This window comes from Botryllus schlosseri, chromosome 5 (genome assembly GCF_051294905.1).
Source record: "Botryllus schlosseri isolate E-star chromosome 5, Bs_hap1, whole genome shotgun sequence".
Classification (NCBI taxonomy): domain Eukaryota; kingdom Metazoa; phylum Chordata; class Ascidiacea; order Stolidobranchia; family Styelidae; genus Botryllus; species Botryllus schlosseri.
In genome coordinates, this window is record NC_137240.1 from 10927139 (window position 1) to 10942692 (window position 15554).

Sequence of the window (15554 nt, forward strand, 5' to 3'; positions counted from 1 at the left end):
TCGACATTGCGTAGGCATCGCGTAATCACTATTTCAAGAAGTGTTCACTCAGCCGTGATTACTCGGCATCGCATCGAGATATCAGGCCTACCGAAATTCTGTAAACCGAGGTCATAATTCCACACACTATTTCGAGACGAATAACGGTAAAGAAATCATTGATGTTTTGTTGAGAAGAGAAGATCATTATCTTTTCAAATAGCAACATGTTTAATGCCGCAGAACAGTTTATCAGGGTTCATCAGCAGTTATAAAAACAGAATTGTTGAGGAAAACTTAATATTTTCGCTTTCAACAGCCAATAGCCCTATGATACACCTTGCGGATAGCTTTTTCGATGGCATAATACTGTAGAGGGCGATCTCCTTGTTTCTATGATACCAAAGACGCCACGATCGAGCATGCAGAAGCGACTAAATCTCAATTATAGTGAACCGACTAAAATTCAGGGTAAAGTTGCAGACTAAGTTAACAGTGGGGCTGTTTTCAGCGTATTCTCATTCAGATATATTAAGCTCTCTTGCCATATGCAAGATTGCTATCGAAAGAAAACAAAGTTAGAGCATTGAAATGCTCGAAATTTGAATCGTATATCAGCTTATTTGCTCGCAACAGTTGAAAATTGCTATTTGAACTTGGTTTCGGGCCGAAACGGGCTCAAAACTCAACCGTCGGGTTCGGGCCGGGTTCGGGCTGAACTTGTCGGGTTCGGGCCGGGTTCGGGTCCGGCTCACCCGGCCCGCTTCCATCTCTGGTCCTCTGTTCACTCTTAGCTGGATCGGGGTGATTTTGTCGACTGTATTCGGGATCCAAACGAGCAGAACATGCTTGATAAAGAACGGATAATGTCAGACACTACCAGTTGCTAACATAGCCCGAGGCTAGCTACTGATCATATATAGCCGACACTGCAGCATGTATTCCGTATCGTTGATATTGCAGAGATGTCGCCAGCATCCTCCAACCTTCACTAATGTTAGGAGTTCGTACAGCAGTCGCTAATCTAAATACACAGGCATGGAAGATAGATCAGCAGAATTGAGGAAGCGCAAAAAACAAAATGATGATTGCATCTCTGACGACGAATCAACGAGGCTTATTAGTACCGACGGTAATACTCCGAAGTCGACCTTTAGTTACGAACCTCTTCTTAAACTCATTCCATATCGACACATTGTGATATTTGCATCCGCGATGTTGATATACTCCAACGTCAACCATGGACAATTTCTACATGACGACATTGTGGCTATTGTAAGAAATCGGGATGTCGTCGGTAACACATCGCTAACTAATTTATTCAAAAACGATTTCTGGGGCACCTACATCGTCAACAAGAAGAGTCACAAATCATACAGACCGCTGTGCGTATTGACGTTTAGACTGAATTACTACCTTCACGGATTGCAACCGCTTTACTTCCATCTTGTCAACTGCTTGACACATGCCTTGGTATCGGTACTCACATCGGTGGTAAGTCACAAGGTGATATATTGCAGATACGAAGACCGCGGAAAAAATCTCGCCTTTCTTGTGGGCTTGGTATTCGCCACTCATCCAATTCATACAGAAGCAGTCGCGAATATTGTCGGCAGAGCTGAATTGCTGTCGGCGTTGTTTTTCCTGGTGGCTGTGCTTTTGCATAACATCAGTATCAAATGCGATTCCAGAATAGTTGAAGTCGTAACATTATCTATGTCTGTTTTAACCGCTGGATGTGCAATGTTAATGAAAGAGAGTGGTATCACAGTTTTCGGTTTGATGTTTGTGATAGACGCGTTCAACGTGTATGCAACTTTCAATGTCAGCAAAATGTGCGCCACAGTTTGGAAAATATTCAGGGTTGTGATGATCATGGCAGCGATGTCATCGATTCTGTTCTTACGGTTTTACGCAATGGGTTGGACAAAACCGACGTTTTCATCGGCGGACAACCCAGCTTCGAAAAGTCCGTTTTTAAAAACACGCTTTCTTACCTACTCATACATCAGCTGGGTCAATTTTAAACTACTATTGATGCCAATTAATCTCCTCTACGATTATTCGTATGATACCGTCCCGTTGGTTGACTGTTTCAGCGATTATCGCAGCATCGCAACGCTCGCATTTTTCACCACCTCGTTTCTTGTTGTTCTCAAAATTTGTCGGAAATGTCTGTTATATGAATTTCTTACGCCAGAAGCATGGGGTATGTTATTGCTCATTTTACCGTACATTCCGTGCTCGAACATATTTTTTCCTGTTGGGTTCGTCGTCGCTGAGCGAACGCTGTATTTGCCGAGTATAGGATTCTCGATTTTGATGGTATGTTTTATAAAAAATTACATCGAAGTTAAATCTCGTTCGGCATCGCACATTTTACTCATCGCACTGTTGGCGTTCTACGCCGCAAAAACCTGGGAAAGAAATAAGGTTTGGCAAACGAAGGAAGCCTTGTTCAAATCCGGCATGGAATCCGCCCCTGATAATCCGAAGATTCGTTACAACTGGGCGAATTACCTCCGAGAAACCCACCGCTACGAAGAAGCGGTCATACATTACGAGGAGGTACTGAAATTACAACCGGATTATCCCGGAGCGCTGAATAATCTTGCGGTCATACTCGAGAAAAACGATTCTACGCTAGAGCGAGCCAGGGAGATGTACACTCGTTTGATTCTTATCGTGCCGGACCGGGCCGAAGCGTACATGAATTTAGCTTCGATTTTTAACCGCACCAAAGATTATGAGAAGGCAGCGGATATCTATTTGAAGATGATGAGTCGACATATGTACCCTATTCTGCCGACCATATCTCTTGCCGAGACTCTCGTGGAGAACAATTCGCTGGACAGTGCGGAATCCGCAATAAGTAATCTGCTCTTTCAGTTTTGTCACGCCAGGAGAGACGAGCGTGTCTTGGGCCTTTTGGCAGAGCGTCGCGCGGCGCTTAAGCTCAATAACAATCGTCAAAGCAAGCAGTGTTTTGACGAGAAGGCACTTTTCACGCGGGCTCTGTTACTGTACGCGCGCATACTACATTCCAAAGGTCTCTTCGAAGAATCTGAAACTATGACGCAATCTGTTTTGAAAGTACGGAAGCAGATGGAGGGATGATATTGGTGATAGTAATAAACATATAGAATACATCAGAATGCGTAAGCGAAGATGCTTTCCCCCTCTTCTCTGTTTTTAAATTTGGTATTTTATATTGTTGGTTTCGTAAAATTGTCTGCCCCAAATACCAGGGGTGTCAAACATACCACCCGGCCTGCCAGGCGATTTCATCGGGCCCCGCAGCAATTCTGAGTAAATGAAAAAATTGTTGTATTGTCCGGCATTTTTCTAACAAAAGTCGAGATTTTTACCAAATAATTCGACGTGAGAAATCCCGACATCGAATGTCCGTGGAGCAGTGTTTAGTTTTGATTCAGGTCACCATTAGGAACTAGTCCAGTGGTTCCCAACGTGGGCGATATCACCCCCCAGGGGCAATTTGGCGGTCTAGGGGGGCGATATGGGGGCGAAAACGGACGAAGGGGGCGATAGGGGGCGAAAACAACGAAGGGGGCGATGGCGCGTTAAGACGGCTATATTGGAGTCGGGACCGTAACTACCGCACCCCAAACCCCCAATTGGGGGCAAAAAAATCTTTCGTGAATTAACAAAAATTGTAGTGTAATTTTTTAGAAATTCATGGAACTTTTTCCAAAAATTTTCGCCCTCGGCGCGATTTTATATTTTCATATATTTTGACTTTGGAGTACCCGTCCCCCAACAAAAATACACATGATTTATGGAAATGGGAGACTTCGGCGTCAGCCATTATTGCGCCACGACGCACCAAGACATATGAAGTTAGAGGTCATGTAACATGCGACTCCGAGAAGTGTGCCAGAACAATCAGCAGCGAGAAGACCTTGGCCGAAAAGGAATGCCCTTGTGCTGACCGAAAACTTCGATATGTATACTTATACATATATGTTTAATTGTCCAAATGTGCCTCAATGGCTGGCGTCGAATGTTCCTGTCCTGGCGACCTTAACCCTATCAGGACAAATGCCATCCGGGAAAGAAAAAATTATTTGCCAGTTAAGAAATACCAATTTGAAATCAACTGCGTCTTTTAGTTTGGTACGTTTTGACGATTTCCATATCTGCTGACATACCAGATATAGGAGGTCACGAGATAGCAGTGGTGGCTTTTGGGGTGGGCGAGGTGGGCGGTCGCCCGCCCCCCCTCCTGGTCGAGGGGGCCCCTATTTGGATTTGGCGCTTTTTTAAAGGAGAATGACGAAGAAACATGGAAATCCTTGCACCAAGCAAGAATATGATTCCGTACAGATGTGTCAATCATCATCACATCACTGCATTTGTAAGAAACGTCCCGTATCCCGATAATCATCACGTCTCTGCATGCGGTAGAATTACTTAGTTTTGATGTAGTCTATACTTGCACACATGCAAAATAGACATGGCTGAATCCAGCACCTGGACAAACCTTTTGCGGTGGTGAAAGATAGATAATAATAACCGATGCGAAAGGGGGGTCTGGGGGGCGGAGCCCCCTAGAAGTTACGGATAGATACTTATAGGCGGCCCCCCGGTAAGTCTCGCCCAGCCCCCCCCCCCCACTCCGTTGGTAGGGCCAACACTGCGAGATAGCATCATGTAACGAAGTCAATATAACAAAGATTCCACCTAATTTCGTGGCAAAGCGAACAACGTGATGGGGGTCGGTTTATCACCCTATGGGAGCCCAAGACCAAAGTTTTTTGGTGACCTGACGAAGTGCTGTTTCATTCCTGCCAACGGGTATACGGCCGAAGATGTTTAATTATTATTTAAGGGTGCCCTAACTTTTCCAACACACCACACTCAGATCTACCGGTAAATCTGATTACGTGAGCAGAAAGAGGAAAAAAATTGATAGCAATATATATGCAATTCCCGACCATATTGACCGATTCAAACATGAATTATATAAATTTGTGGCACTTCGCGCGTTTAGGTGAAATACGGTGACTTACCAAACAGTACATGAAATAGGGTATAGCTGATATGAAGCGAAAAAAAACACTGGCTGACAGGGGGTCGGAGGTGGTTTATCACCCTATCGGGCCAAAAGGGGGGTGACGAAGTGCTGTTTTTCGGTTCCCAATATTTGGGGGGCGATGATCGGTGTGGACTTCAAAAGGGGGCGATGAGTCGAAAAAGGTTGGGAACCACTGAACTAGTCCATGACATTGAAGTCAAATTCTGTGAAGGAAAAAGAATTCAACTCAGATTAGAGTTTTCTGAGTAGGTCGACCAAAGTAGTTATTTACAGAGGAGCTTCTTGGAGGTACAGAACTTCAATATACAATTAAATAGTATATTCATATTGAAATGAACCCGAATATTTTCGGCTGACACTCGTCAGGGGTAATCGTCAGCAACTAGTAGAGAATTGGAAAGAACATTGTATATCAACAATCGTATCACAAAATATGACGTCACCAGCATGAAATTTCGAATGAGAGAGCGTTCAATGTACTATTTTTAGGTGATACACGAACTCCTTTTGTTGACAGAGTTTTGGTTGGTGTATTTTGATAAAAGTTGATTCATTTCAATATGAATATACTATTTAATTATTTACAGAGGTGGAAATGCAATGCGAAACCATTTTACATATAGTATGTATGGGTACTACCCATTGGGTAAGTTTATACATGGAAGTGGAAGGTACATGGTGAATAATAGTTTGAAAAAGAATATAGTTCAAATATCCTTGATCGCACCGCTGTATATCTTATTGTGACCCAAAAGTTCCCAGCCTCGGCTCCAGGGAAACCTGAATGGGTATCTATAGCCTATAATAATAATGGAGCAACGTTTGCGTTTACAGTCAACTATTGTATTGCTCAAAACGAATAAGCAGGGGCAGGGCGGTTTACGCGGGATCACGGCTAAAACAAGGGTAGCATAGAAATACGCCAACTTGTATTAGTATTGTCATTAGTACCAACGTTTTAGTAATTTATAACTGTATTTAATCGGCTAATCCTCGTATTTTAGTCAATTCCATTGTTTGCGAAATAAGTCGTTGCTAGAAAATACCCAGCAAACACCCGATCTCCCACGGACTTACGGGTACGTCCACAATTGTGCCCAGTCGTCCCACGTCCCACTTTTAGTGACTGAGGACTTGCTCAGTAGGTCACAAATTGACGTCCAATTATGTAACTCCAAGAGACCCCCAGAGGAAGTAACTTTAAGAGTGCTCCTATGCCAGTCACCAATGACCATTCCAGTGGATGTCATAATAGTGTGATGCCTGGATGCCACCAACACAGGAGTTGATTTGGATGTCCTTACTGGGAAATCGTTTCTATGAACTCAAATGTGCATTATTCTGCAGTCAATGCTGAATAAGTTGTGTTGAATACAGTCATGATACAAGTGAAATCTAGTGGAGTGAAGCCGTGAATGTTGATATGGTGTGACTTTCTCATCGCGTGGAACTTCACAAGCCCGGCTGTCGATCATTGCGGTCGCACAGTGCTAAAGAGGCTCGATATAATGTGCGATACAGAGACACAGTGGCTTATTTTATTGTGACATTACTGGGTCGAAAATGCCCACATCAGGGGCAAATACTCGTAATGCATGTGAAATATTCCGATATCAGAACTTGATAATCGTCATGATGGGATTGTGATGACTATTCCAATCACGGAACAACGCAGTAAGCAATCCTCTCGGCTATTTCGATAATGGAGTCGAACACGCCTGTTGCTTCAGATTCATCCAACCATAAAACCAGAAGCCTGCCTTCTTCTATTTGGCGAGCATCGCGCATGCGCCGCGCGTGTAATTCAATTTGATCACCGTATGTAGCAATGGCGGAGGGACGAATTATCACAGTAATGGTTTAGTTCATAATTGGAAACGTTAACAGCGTGGACTGTGAGATGTCTCTATCATGAGTACCGGAAGGGCAGGGAGCTTGGTTTTTGAGTGCTATATTTAATAAACAGCAATAGTCTCGATCATCATGAACTGCTGATGCGATATAATGAATTCGATTATATGATTATAGTGACACGGCTGTAATATCACCTACAGACGGAATTGATCGACCCGCTGCTAATCGGTAACTCATGCAAGCCGATAATTCTTGTAGTAGGCTACATTTGATACTATATGATAATGTATTGATCATAGAAGTCTGATTTATTGTGCTCTGTTCCATAATGTCTCACAAGCAATAACTTGCCATTTCATGTGCATCCTGTGAAAAGTTTTACAAGGATTTCCTAGGGCTGCAGGACCCAATCAGCAAACCAGATGCCGCATAAAGTAATGTACTGGTATTTTATAACATATCGGTATATTATACTGAATTTTGAAATGTTATGTATAGGCTTACAGAAATGTGGAATGTTCCTTTATGGAATGTGAGATTGCTGAATTTGTGGATGCATGAAGATTGTAGCATCACATTAACATCCATTTTCGTATTTTTGTGTCCACAACAGTATATAACCATAACCATCTAGATAATAGCGTTAATAAAATAATTGAGGCTTTCAGTGTACATGTAAGAATTTTTGGCAATATTGGTTTATATTTAGGGTATTTTAGGAACAACATTATAATAGTTTGTTAGCCCATCTTTAACCTCGCTCTAATCAAAGGATACTCAAACACTAAACCAATTATAAACTCTATAAACTTAACATGTTCATGGCCTGGTGCAGACGGGTTGTTGGCAATGTTACCGCAATGTTGGCACGGCCTCCGTGCATACTTTTATTGCTTGATTATAACTTTCGATATTAGTATATATATACACGGAAACATTGCCTACATTGCAGCAGTATCAAAAAAGTAGGCTATGGATGGGCCCTAAGGAAGGCTCATTGCTCATGGTCATCTTGCCGTCGATAAGAAAACACAACCTTATTATCAATGGATTCTTACTATATATGGATGGGACATATCTGTGTTTATGTATACAAAGTTACTTCATTTCTACCAGGAGACTAGATATTGAACAGGCAATGTTATGTAGTTCTAAACTTCAGAGGAAGGCGCCGCAGTGGTGCATTGTTCATGGATCAAGATGTTAAATTATGTAAGTTGAAGTTACGAACTATATATGATGATTTATGATATTTCATTAATTAGCAATTTATTACCCTGAAAAAAGTGCCATCGATGATGCGGAAATATACAATTGACGGTGGTTCGCAATCGGGCTGCTAAAACGTGCTGGGTGGAACTATAATTTTATTATAAACTGCATTGTTATAGTGGCACAGAGCGTGTAATTTCAGTAGGCTGTCTTGAAAATAGTCGCATACTTGGCTCGAATCATAAGAAATAAGAATTGATACTCGTTCGAGATTTGAGTAACCATACCAATGTGCTCAGCCCTACTGATTATTCATTGTAGTGAGTAGAATGTGCGAATGGTCCAGCTTGAACTTCATTGTCTTTTTTTTTACAGGATATTCTAGATTCCTCGCTTGGCTTCTTGACAAATGGCTTCACTACAAACATTATAATATCTTTGATTATTTAGATCGGCAATGTCTTCAATTGATAGTGTTCAACAACGTCAAGAACACTGTACAAAGTATGTCTTGATGACTGGAACCAAAAACGTTCGGAAGAACTACTGCCACATGGAACAAGCGTTGCTGTAAAATCGGTGCTGCGTCATCCTCAGGAAAAAGTCAAAAGGTATAAAACATTGAATACACTTCATGGAAACCAGAGGCTGTGAAAGTAATCATCTTTTGAACTGAAGTAGATGTAATGTTATGGATTTATACACACCTAGAGGTAACAACTTTAAAGTTGCGTTAGATCTACTCGAAATGGAAGTAGATAATGCACTTCTGGAAAGTATACAAATAATAAGTTTGAAAAAGTAGATTTGGTCGAGGTGTTGCGTAGGCATTCTTAGCGTTTAATCATAGTTGGTGGTCAAAGTACATATTGTTTGCACCGGAGTTTGAATAGTTGCAACGCCTTGAATTTCTACTGTACAATTAGCCTTTTACCAGGCTTGTAAAATTCACTTCAAAATGAAGTAAAAAGTTCTAAAAGAAGATTTTGTGCTCTATTCTATCCCAGGGGTTCTTGAACAGGGCCCGTAGACCCTTTTGTGGTACGATATGCATCGTGGAATTAGACCTATATGCTGTGGTTCTCGTGCTATGCGCAATTTTATGTGAATTGACTATCTGATTTTAATATAGGTACCATCAGAAATTGTGTTGAAAATAAATTTTGGGCTGCTAGAAATCTTATGAGTAGCATGAAGTGTGCGATCGCTAAGGCTAAGAATCAATGCTATTACTATGGCTAAAGTTGTTGATATGTTCCAATAATAATCGAAGCCAACATCTAATTCTGAATTAATTTGACTTTGGTAATGACAGTAGCAACAGCCTACTTATCACGACTATATCAAAACCCGGATTAGGCTACACCGCTCAAATGCTCTGATACCAGATCAAATTTCAGTAGATTTTAAAATACAACTGTGACACGTCAAAGGTCCACCAACTGAAATAGTATAACCCAGAGTTTGATGATGTCATGATGCATCCTATTGCATCATCTCTATAACTCATTATTTTAACAAATTATGCCCAGCACAAAAATAATTTTATTGAAATATTCAAAACTGTGATTTTTTTTCGTGTCAAACGTGAATAATACAATAGTAAATTATATTCTCGAGATGTTTGTGGAATGCCTGTCTGCAAGCTCCCGTCAAATAAGGCCTACATGGAAATTCTACATTGAATATCCCTATCTTGCTGCGTCGTCAAAAATCCGGAAATTGACCTGCGACCACATTTGAATTTGAAGCCTCTGCTCTATATGATGTGACAACATTATGAACAAGGAAAAGTTGAAATATCTATCTCGTATGCGAATTCGAAGAAAATGAATACCGGCTCTACATCATATCGAAGAATGTTTTTTAGATTTAAGATAATTCCTATTTTATTGTACTTTGAGACAATACATTTGTCATTCACACGATCGTGCGTAGCTACGTCCTACATGTGCCGTGTTCTGCGATATGACGACTCTATATTTTTAGGCCTCGCAGTGGTACATAGAATCGGAATTCTAATTCTTGTTGAATACAATTTATGTACCCTAAAAGATCATCTGTTTCGACTTATCGTTGCTCTATTCAGATTCGTGGCAAGCCCTAGTTGTAGTAGGTGATAAGTTCCAAATAAAGGTGGTCAAAGTATTCATCGTTAGTACCGTACTAAATAGTATAAATAGCGATTTACAAGACATCAAACTACTTCCAAGTGTCGACATGGTCAAAATATGGAGACTTGAGGAATGTCGTAGTTGTATGCTTTTAAACAGAGATAAGGAAAGCAATCATGTTCAGCACTCAATCAGAAATATTTGTAGCGTCAGTCGTCTAGTACAAGTAAGAGTAACGCAATGTATTTCTACTCGGGTTCAAGCACTCAAGCAGCGATATACATGGCTTATCAAAACTATTTTAGGTAAAGTAGAAGTTCTGGAAAGTACTGAAGTATGTACTTGAGGTGTTTCCACAATATAATTTGATTGACGGGTTTCATACTCTGTATCACAACGTCAGAAGCTCCCGTACTCGAGTAGACATTGTAGTATCGTCATAAATTATCACTCAGCACAAGTAGAAGTAGCGGATCACAATTAATGCATGAGGGAATAGAAATTGAAGCAGCTCTGACGCAAATTTCATGTGCTATGTCAGCAGAGTGGCTCTACAAATGATTTGCTGACATTGTTGTATATGTTTCAGGCAAAACAAAGACCAAGAAGAAAACTGTTGTTGCAACCAAGTTTATTGCGAATACGCACTCGCGCTTTTAACATGATGCGGTGCAAATGATGCATCGTTTTATAATATGCAATGTAAATTTTACTTATGATTGCTCCATCCTTTTCCCTGTTTTAGTTGTATTAGCAGTTGTACTTTTTCAAAGTCATGTGACACGTTTATTTCTAATTTCATGATGCACTTCAATTGAAATGTTCGTAATGGTAATATAAAATTGACTTAGAACTTGCTGTTATATGCAAAATCCCACTGACACATTTATTCGTAGTGATTTCCTGATCGATTTTTCACGTAAGCCTGAACTTTGTTTACCAGTAATAGTTCATTAGTTAATGTTGTACTTGTATTTTGCAATTGTCGTTTTACAGTAACCCAATATAAACAGTTCGTTAGTTTATATGATGTTGAATTCCATGTAATTGCACCAGGTTAGGAGGGGGGTCCTGATATGGTAATCCTGAGGAATAGAACAGAACAGGTGATAAATGACATATCCATAGGGAGTCACGTCGCGTCCACAGTAGGTCTGACGCATCCATAGAGAGTCATGTCACGTTCACAGCAGATCCAATGAGTCCATCTGGAGTCGCTCCACGTCCACAGTAGACCAACTCAGGAAGTGTTTAGGACGCTTCTAGTAGTCGACAAATTCACTCCAGGGAAGTAACACTGGGCGTCCTGCGTCTTTTCCGCAGGAAGTCAACTGGACATCGGGTGTTTGCTGGGTAGCTACATGATCTGTAGGACTATTATGTATAGCCTTGATCTTGGATAATAAAGCATTCGAGTGAAAACAAAGGTATGGATTTGGAGGTAACTTATTGGAATTATTTGACTGGTGCGGCCTGCGAGAGAACAAAAGGTTTGAATCCGGCATGCGACCCAAGTTGACTTTGACACCCATGCCCTATGCTATTCTCTTTCGTCCGCTATTATATGCATCCTATATAGCAGGGGTCGGGAATCTTTTTCGTCCTATATGTTCCATTTTAACGCCCAAAGAGGCATGCATGTTAATCATCTGGTACACCATAATTGAAAATTCACGAGGTCATGATAGCACTAATTGGAACTCACTGGGAGTCGTCGTGTGCGTCGTATTTTCTTTGTAAAAACTCATACTAATCATGCTGGTTGCATCTGATCATGCGAAACGTGAGTTACGTGGATCTTTTACAAGTTGCAATCTTTTTAATTGTATTACAGTGGCAGGCATATGATTTTGCGAAGCTGCAGACAATCATTATTTGGATTTCCAACGGATGTAGACAACAGTGAAATATGAATCTATTATTTTCACAAAATGGGGGTTCCAAAACCGAACCCCTGACCTGCATACGCCACTGTATTGACCTCTCAGATACAAAAATTATTGGGCCGATATTGCGGCTAGTGAGACACGGTTTTGTTTGTTTGTTTGTTTTTGGGGTATTCATGGTGTTTGTCGACTACTATGGTCATTTACACCAGGCCGATATTTTTTTTATTTTCCGTAACTGCCGAGTTATAGCACGGCCCACCTCTAGGCTTTTCTAAGACACCGCTGACGCGGATGAGGTGGCGAGGAGGAGCCTAGGTGGGTTTCAAATAGTCGACTTAGGCCCGTCGTCGGGCTTAAGCTAAACCCCTCAGGCTGAAGTCGGTTTCAAAACTGTGACTTGAGGGGATTTCCCCTCCAGCGTGCGCTTTGTTAAGACAGATATCCAAGCCAGCTAGGGGGTAGGCTGAAGTCAACAGTGCTGATAACTGTTGTGCTGTTTGTTGAAGGATACTGGCCGTTCTTCTGATGTATAGCTTGGCAAATCAGATTAGATCATTTTATATTGATGTCAGGCAGTTTGGAACAATGTTTATATCACAAACGTGACAAGTTGGTATCATATATACCGTTATAGTGGGATTTACAGTGGAATGCTGCAGGGGTCTTCGTATACTGAACGGATTTCAATTCAAATGGACAGCCAGACCCCTGAGGCACACAGGACACATCAGCACTTCTTCCATAACCGCACCATATAGTATCAAGCAATGTTCCCCATGACCACCATAACCCGCGTTCGCTGGCTCCAATCGATTCGGTTACGAATATGATATGACTATGGTTACGAGACACGGGAAGTGATATTTGGGGTAAGGCGTAAAGGTGCCTAGCGTTGGACTTGCGAATCCCGCCCATTTTGGCAAAGAAAGGTCAGCGATAAGAATCCGCTACGGGTAATGATGCTGATCAGTGGTCATGGGGAACATCAGTTAATATAGTGCATGTATCGAAGAAGCCCCAAGATGAGATTTTAGGTTGCGGCAGATCAACAGATCCTTTATTGATAGCCTACATGCTACGTCAACTCATCATTATAGTTTTCTCGACTGGTTACGTCTTTTAACTTAGGCACGTTGACGTTTTGACAGTTTGGCTTTGCTGTGGTTATAGCCAAAAAGTGAACACACGACGCATCACCAGAAAATGGAAAATATGTATCATGCTCATTTTGTTGAGCCTAATCAATGTTGCACCACTTGCACGCAACTGTGATTGATTGCAGGGTTCCCCTCAATATCCATTTTCGCTCCACCCCTATGAGCATTGTCATAAATATGTTTAACTGCTACTTTCTAGAATAGTGCCGACTACATGGAACTTTGATCAATATGTGTCTATTCAACCAGCATTGTATTGATATTCCGTTCACTGCACGCGCACCGAATTTCAGCATACTGGATAAAGATCCAGAAGTTTCGGAAAGAAAAATGACATGACTTTGCATGAAGTTGTTAGTGAATTGCTATAGATGTGAAGCAATGTTCCCTCTAATTTTTGACGAGTCTGTGCGTACACTCAAGAACTCACTACGCAGACCCTCGAAAAACAGTGCGTAACGACTAAAAAAGGGTCATGACTTCAGATTTTCTGTGTGCATAAACCGTGTCAGCACTGCGCATTTGCGCATGTATGCAGCTTAAAGGGGCCATTGATGTGAAGTGATATATGCCAATAATATTCAAAGTGCAGTACATGCTAACGCTTCAGTAATCCAAATGTTTTGAGATATATGTCAATTCAACATTGATTTTCACAGATTTGCTACCCAGTCATAGTATCGACATAGCAGCATAATCAGTCCATGTAAAAATTATTATATAGCTGTGCAATGTGCCACCAGAGTGAGCTGCAGGCTGTGAAACAAATGATAGCACCATTCTTTTGGAACACAGAGAAAATCAAACGAGCAGTGATGTGCCAAGCCATCAAATAGGTATTTATCTATCTATCCGTATATGTGAGTGTGAATGCGCATACCAATATCCGGTTCCTTTTATATTAAGGTTTTTCTGAAAGCACTTTGCTCGAGCTTTATCCAGTTCCTCGCACCATGATACCAACACTGGGCTGTAAGTATGTCATTTCCATTCATATTTATACCATGCTTGATAAGTTGTTTTGTAATAGATGCTGACCCATCTGATGTGCCAACTTATGGAGTAGCAGTTGGGAGCTGCATCTGCTAGTTGTTTGGGCAACATTTCCAACCAGATCAAGGTAAGTTTGCATTCATTACTAGGCCATCAATTGTCTGTTTGTTATCTCATTATTATTGCTATTAATTATTATCTCATTATTATTGCTATTAATTATTATCTCATTATTATTGCTATTAACATTTGTATAGTTTGCTGATGCTATGTATTACAATAGACTATTGAGTTTTGTATGGATAGCAACAGTATAAAATTTAAAAAATCCGTTCGAAATTTATCAGTTATATCTCTACCAACAGCTCACCGAAGTCCAGGCCCGAAGTCAACTATGAAGCAGCGAAGATTTGAAAATCAGTGATAAAGCAGAAGAGAATGAAACAAGTTGAGCATGGTCTCAACGTTAATAATTATAGAAGATGCTGAACAACATTAATTTGACGCTAGCCGAATCTAGAGTCAAAACATGTCTTTTGTACATTTGATTCAATTTTGTTCAGCCGTTCATGTTCGCCTGCTCCAGTTTTCCAAGCCCCTTGCAATAACTTCGCTATCTTGTGTCCAAATTTATGAACTTGAACTTACTTAAAGCCATAATGCACATTTTACCTCATTTTAACGTGTCACAAGAAATAAAGCACCAGTATGTTTTGGAATGTAATCAAATGTATTGCAAAAATCTCTAGATCATGCGTTGTCGTGCAGATTTCTCTGTAGGAGTCGATACTGTGGGAGTGCGGTCAACGCTTCCAGTTGCAGTATGTCATCAAATTCAGCTCCATCTGCCTTGTCAGCATTGCTATGATTGTAAAGGCAGAAGCAGGCTATTGTCATATCGATATTCTGAGGTTCTTCCTTGAATATAGCCAATGTGCGAGATATTTTCTTCAACACAAAGCACTGCGCTCTGCCAGAGGGTAACGATATGCATGAAAACAATAGTGACTTTTTTCGGTCAAAGTTCTTGGGCATAATAGTGGCGTGAGTAATAAGTCCTCAGTGGATATTCAGCATCTCCAAGAGCATAATCTTCATCAATTAATATGCCAAAATGCTGGGCAGTTGTGTCTTCAAAAATCGGTATCACATCACAGCCGCACTATTTCTTCGAATACTTTGCGATAACGTGCTGATCATTTGCCAGATACTTCCTCGGGGTTCCGTTCTGATCATCCGTCCGTAAATTTCAACAACTCAAGCAATTCCGTATTCCTTCACCGCATCGCTACCATACTAT

At 41.0% G+C, this 15554-nt stretch overlaps 1 protein-coding gene and 2 long non-coding RNA genes across 3 annotated transcripts; all 3 read left to right on the top strand.

The window, feature by feature from the left end:
* Positions 1–872: 872 nt before the first annotated feature.
* LOC145439007 (protein O-mannosyl-transferase TMTC1-like) lies at positions 873–3309 on the top strand. Its single transcript, XM_080316426.1, has one exon. It carries the CDS (start codon positions 1018–1020, stop codon positions 3094–3096), a length of 2079 nt encoding a protein of 692 aa, XP_080172552.1. The 5' UTR covers positions 873–1017; the 3' UTR covers positions 3097–3309.
* Positions 3310–6085: 2776 nt separating this feature from the next.
* Positions 6086–11240, top strand: LOC145439010 (uncharacterized). The gene is made up of 4 exons (XR_013915069.1): positions 6086–6709; positions 6766–8101; positions 8552–8712; positions 10805–11240. It is a non-coding gene; the product is annotated as an uncharacterized LOC145439010 (long non-coding RNA).
* A 1197-nt stretch (positions 11241–12437) lies between these two features.
* Positions 12438–15330, top strand: LOC145439011 (uncharacterized). The gene is made up of 4 exons (XR_013915070.1): positions 12438–14097; positions 14168–14233; positions 14292–14381; positions 14620–15330. It is a non-coding gene; the product is annotated as an uncharacterized LOC145439011 (long non-coding RNA).
* Positions 15331–15554: the final 224 nt, after the last annotated feature.

Excerpts from the sequence above, each read along its gene's own strand:
- LOC145439007 (XM_080316426.1), top strand. The coding sequence starts at position 1,018 with ATGGAAGATAGATCAGCAGAATTGAGGAAGCGCAAAAAACAAAATGAT.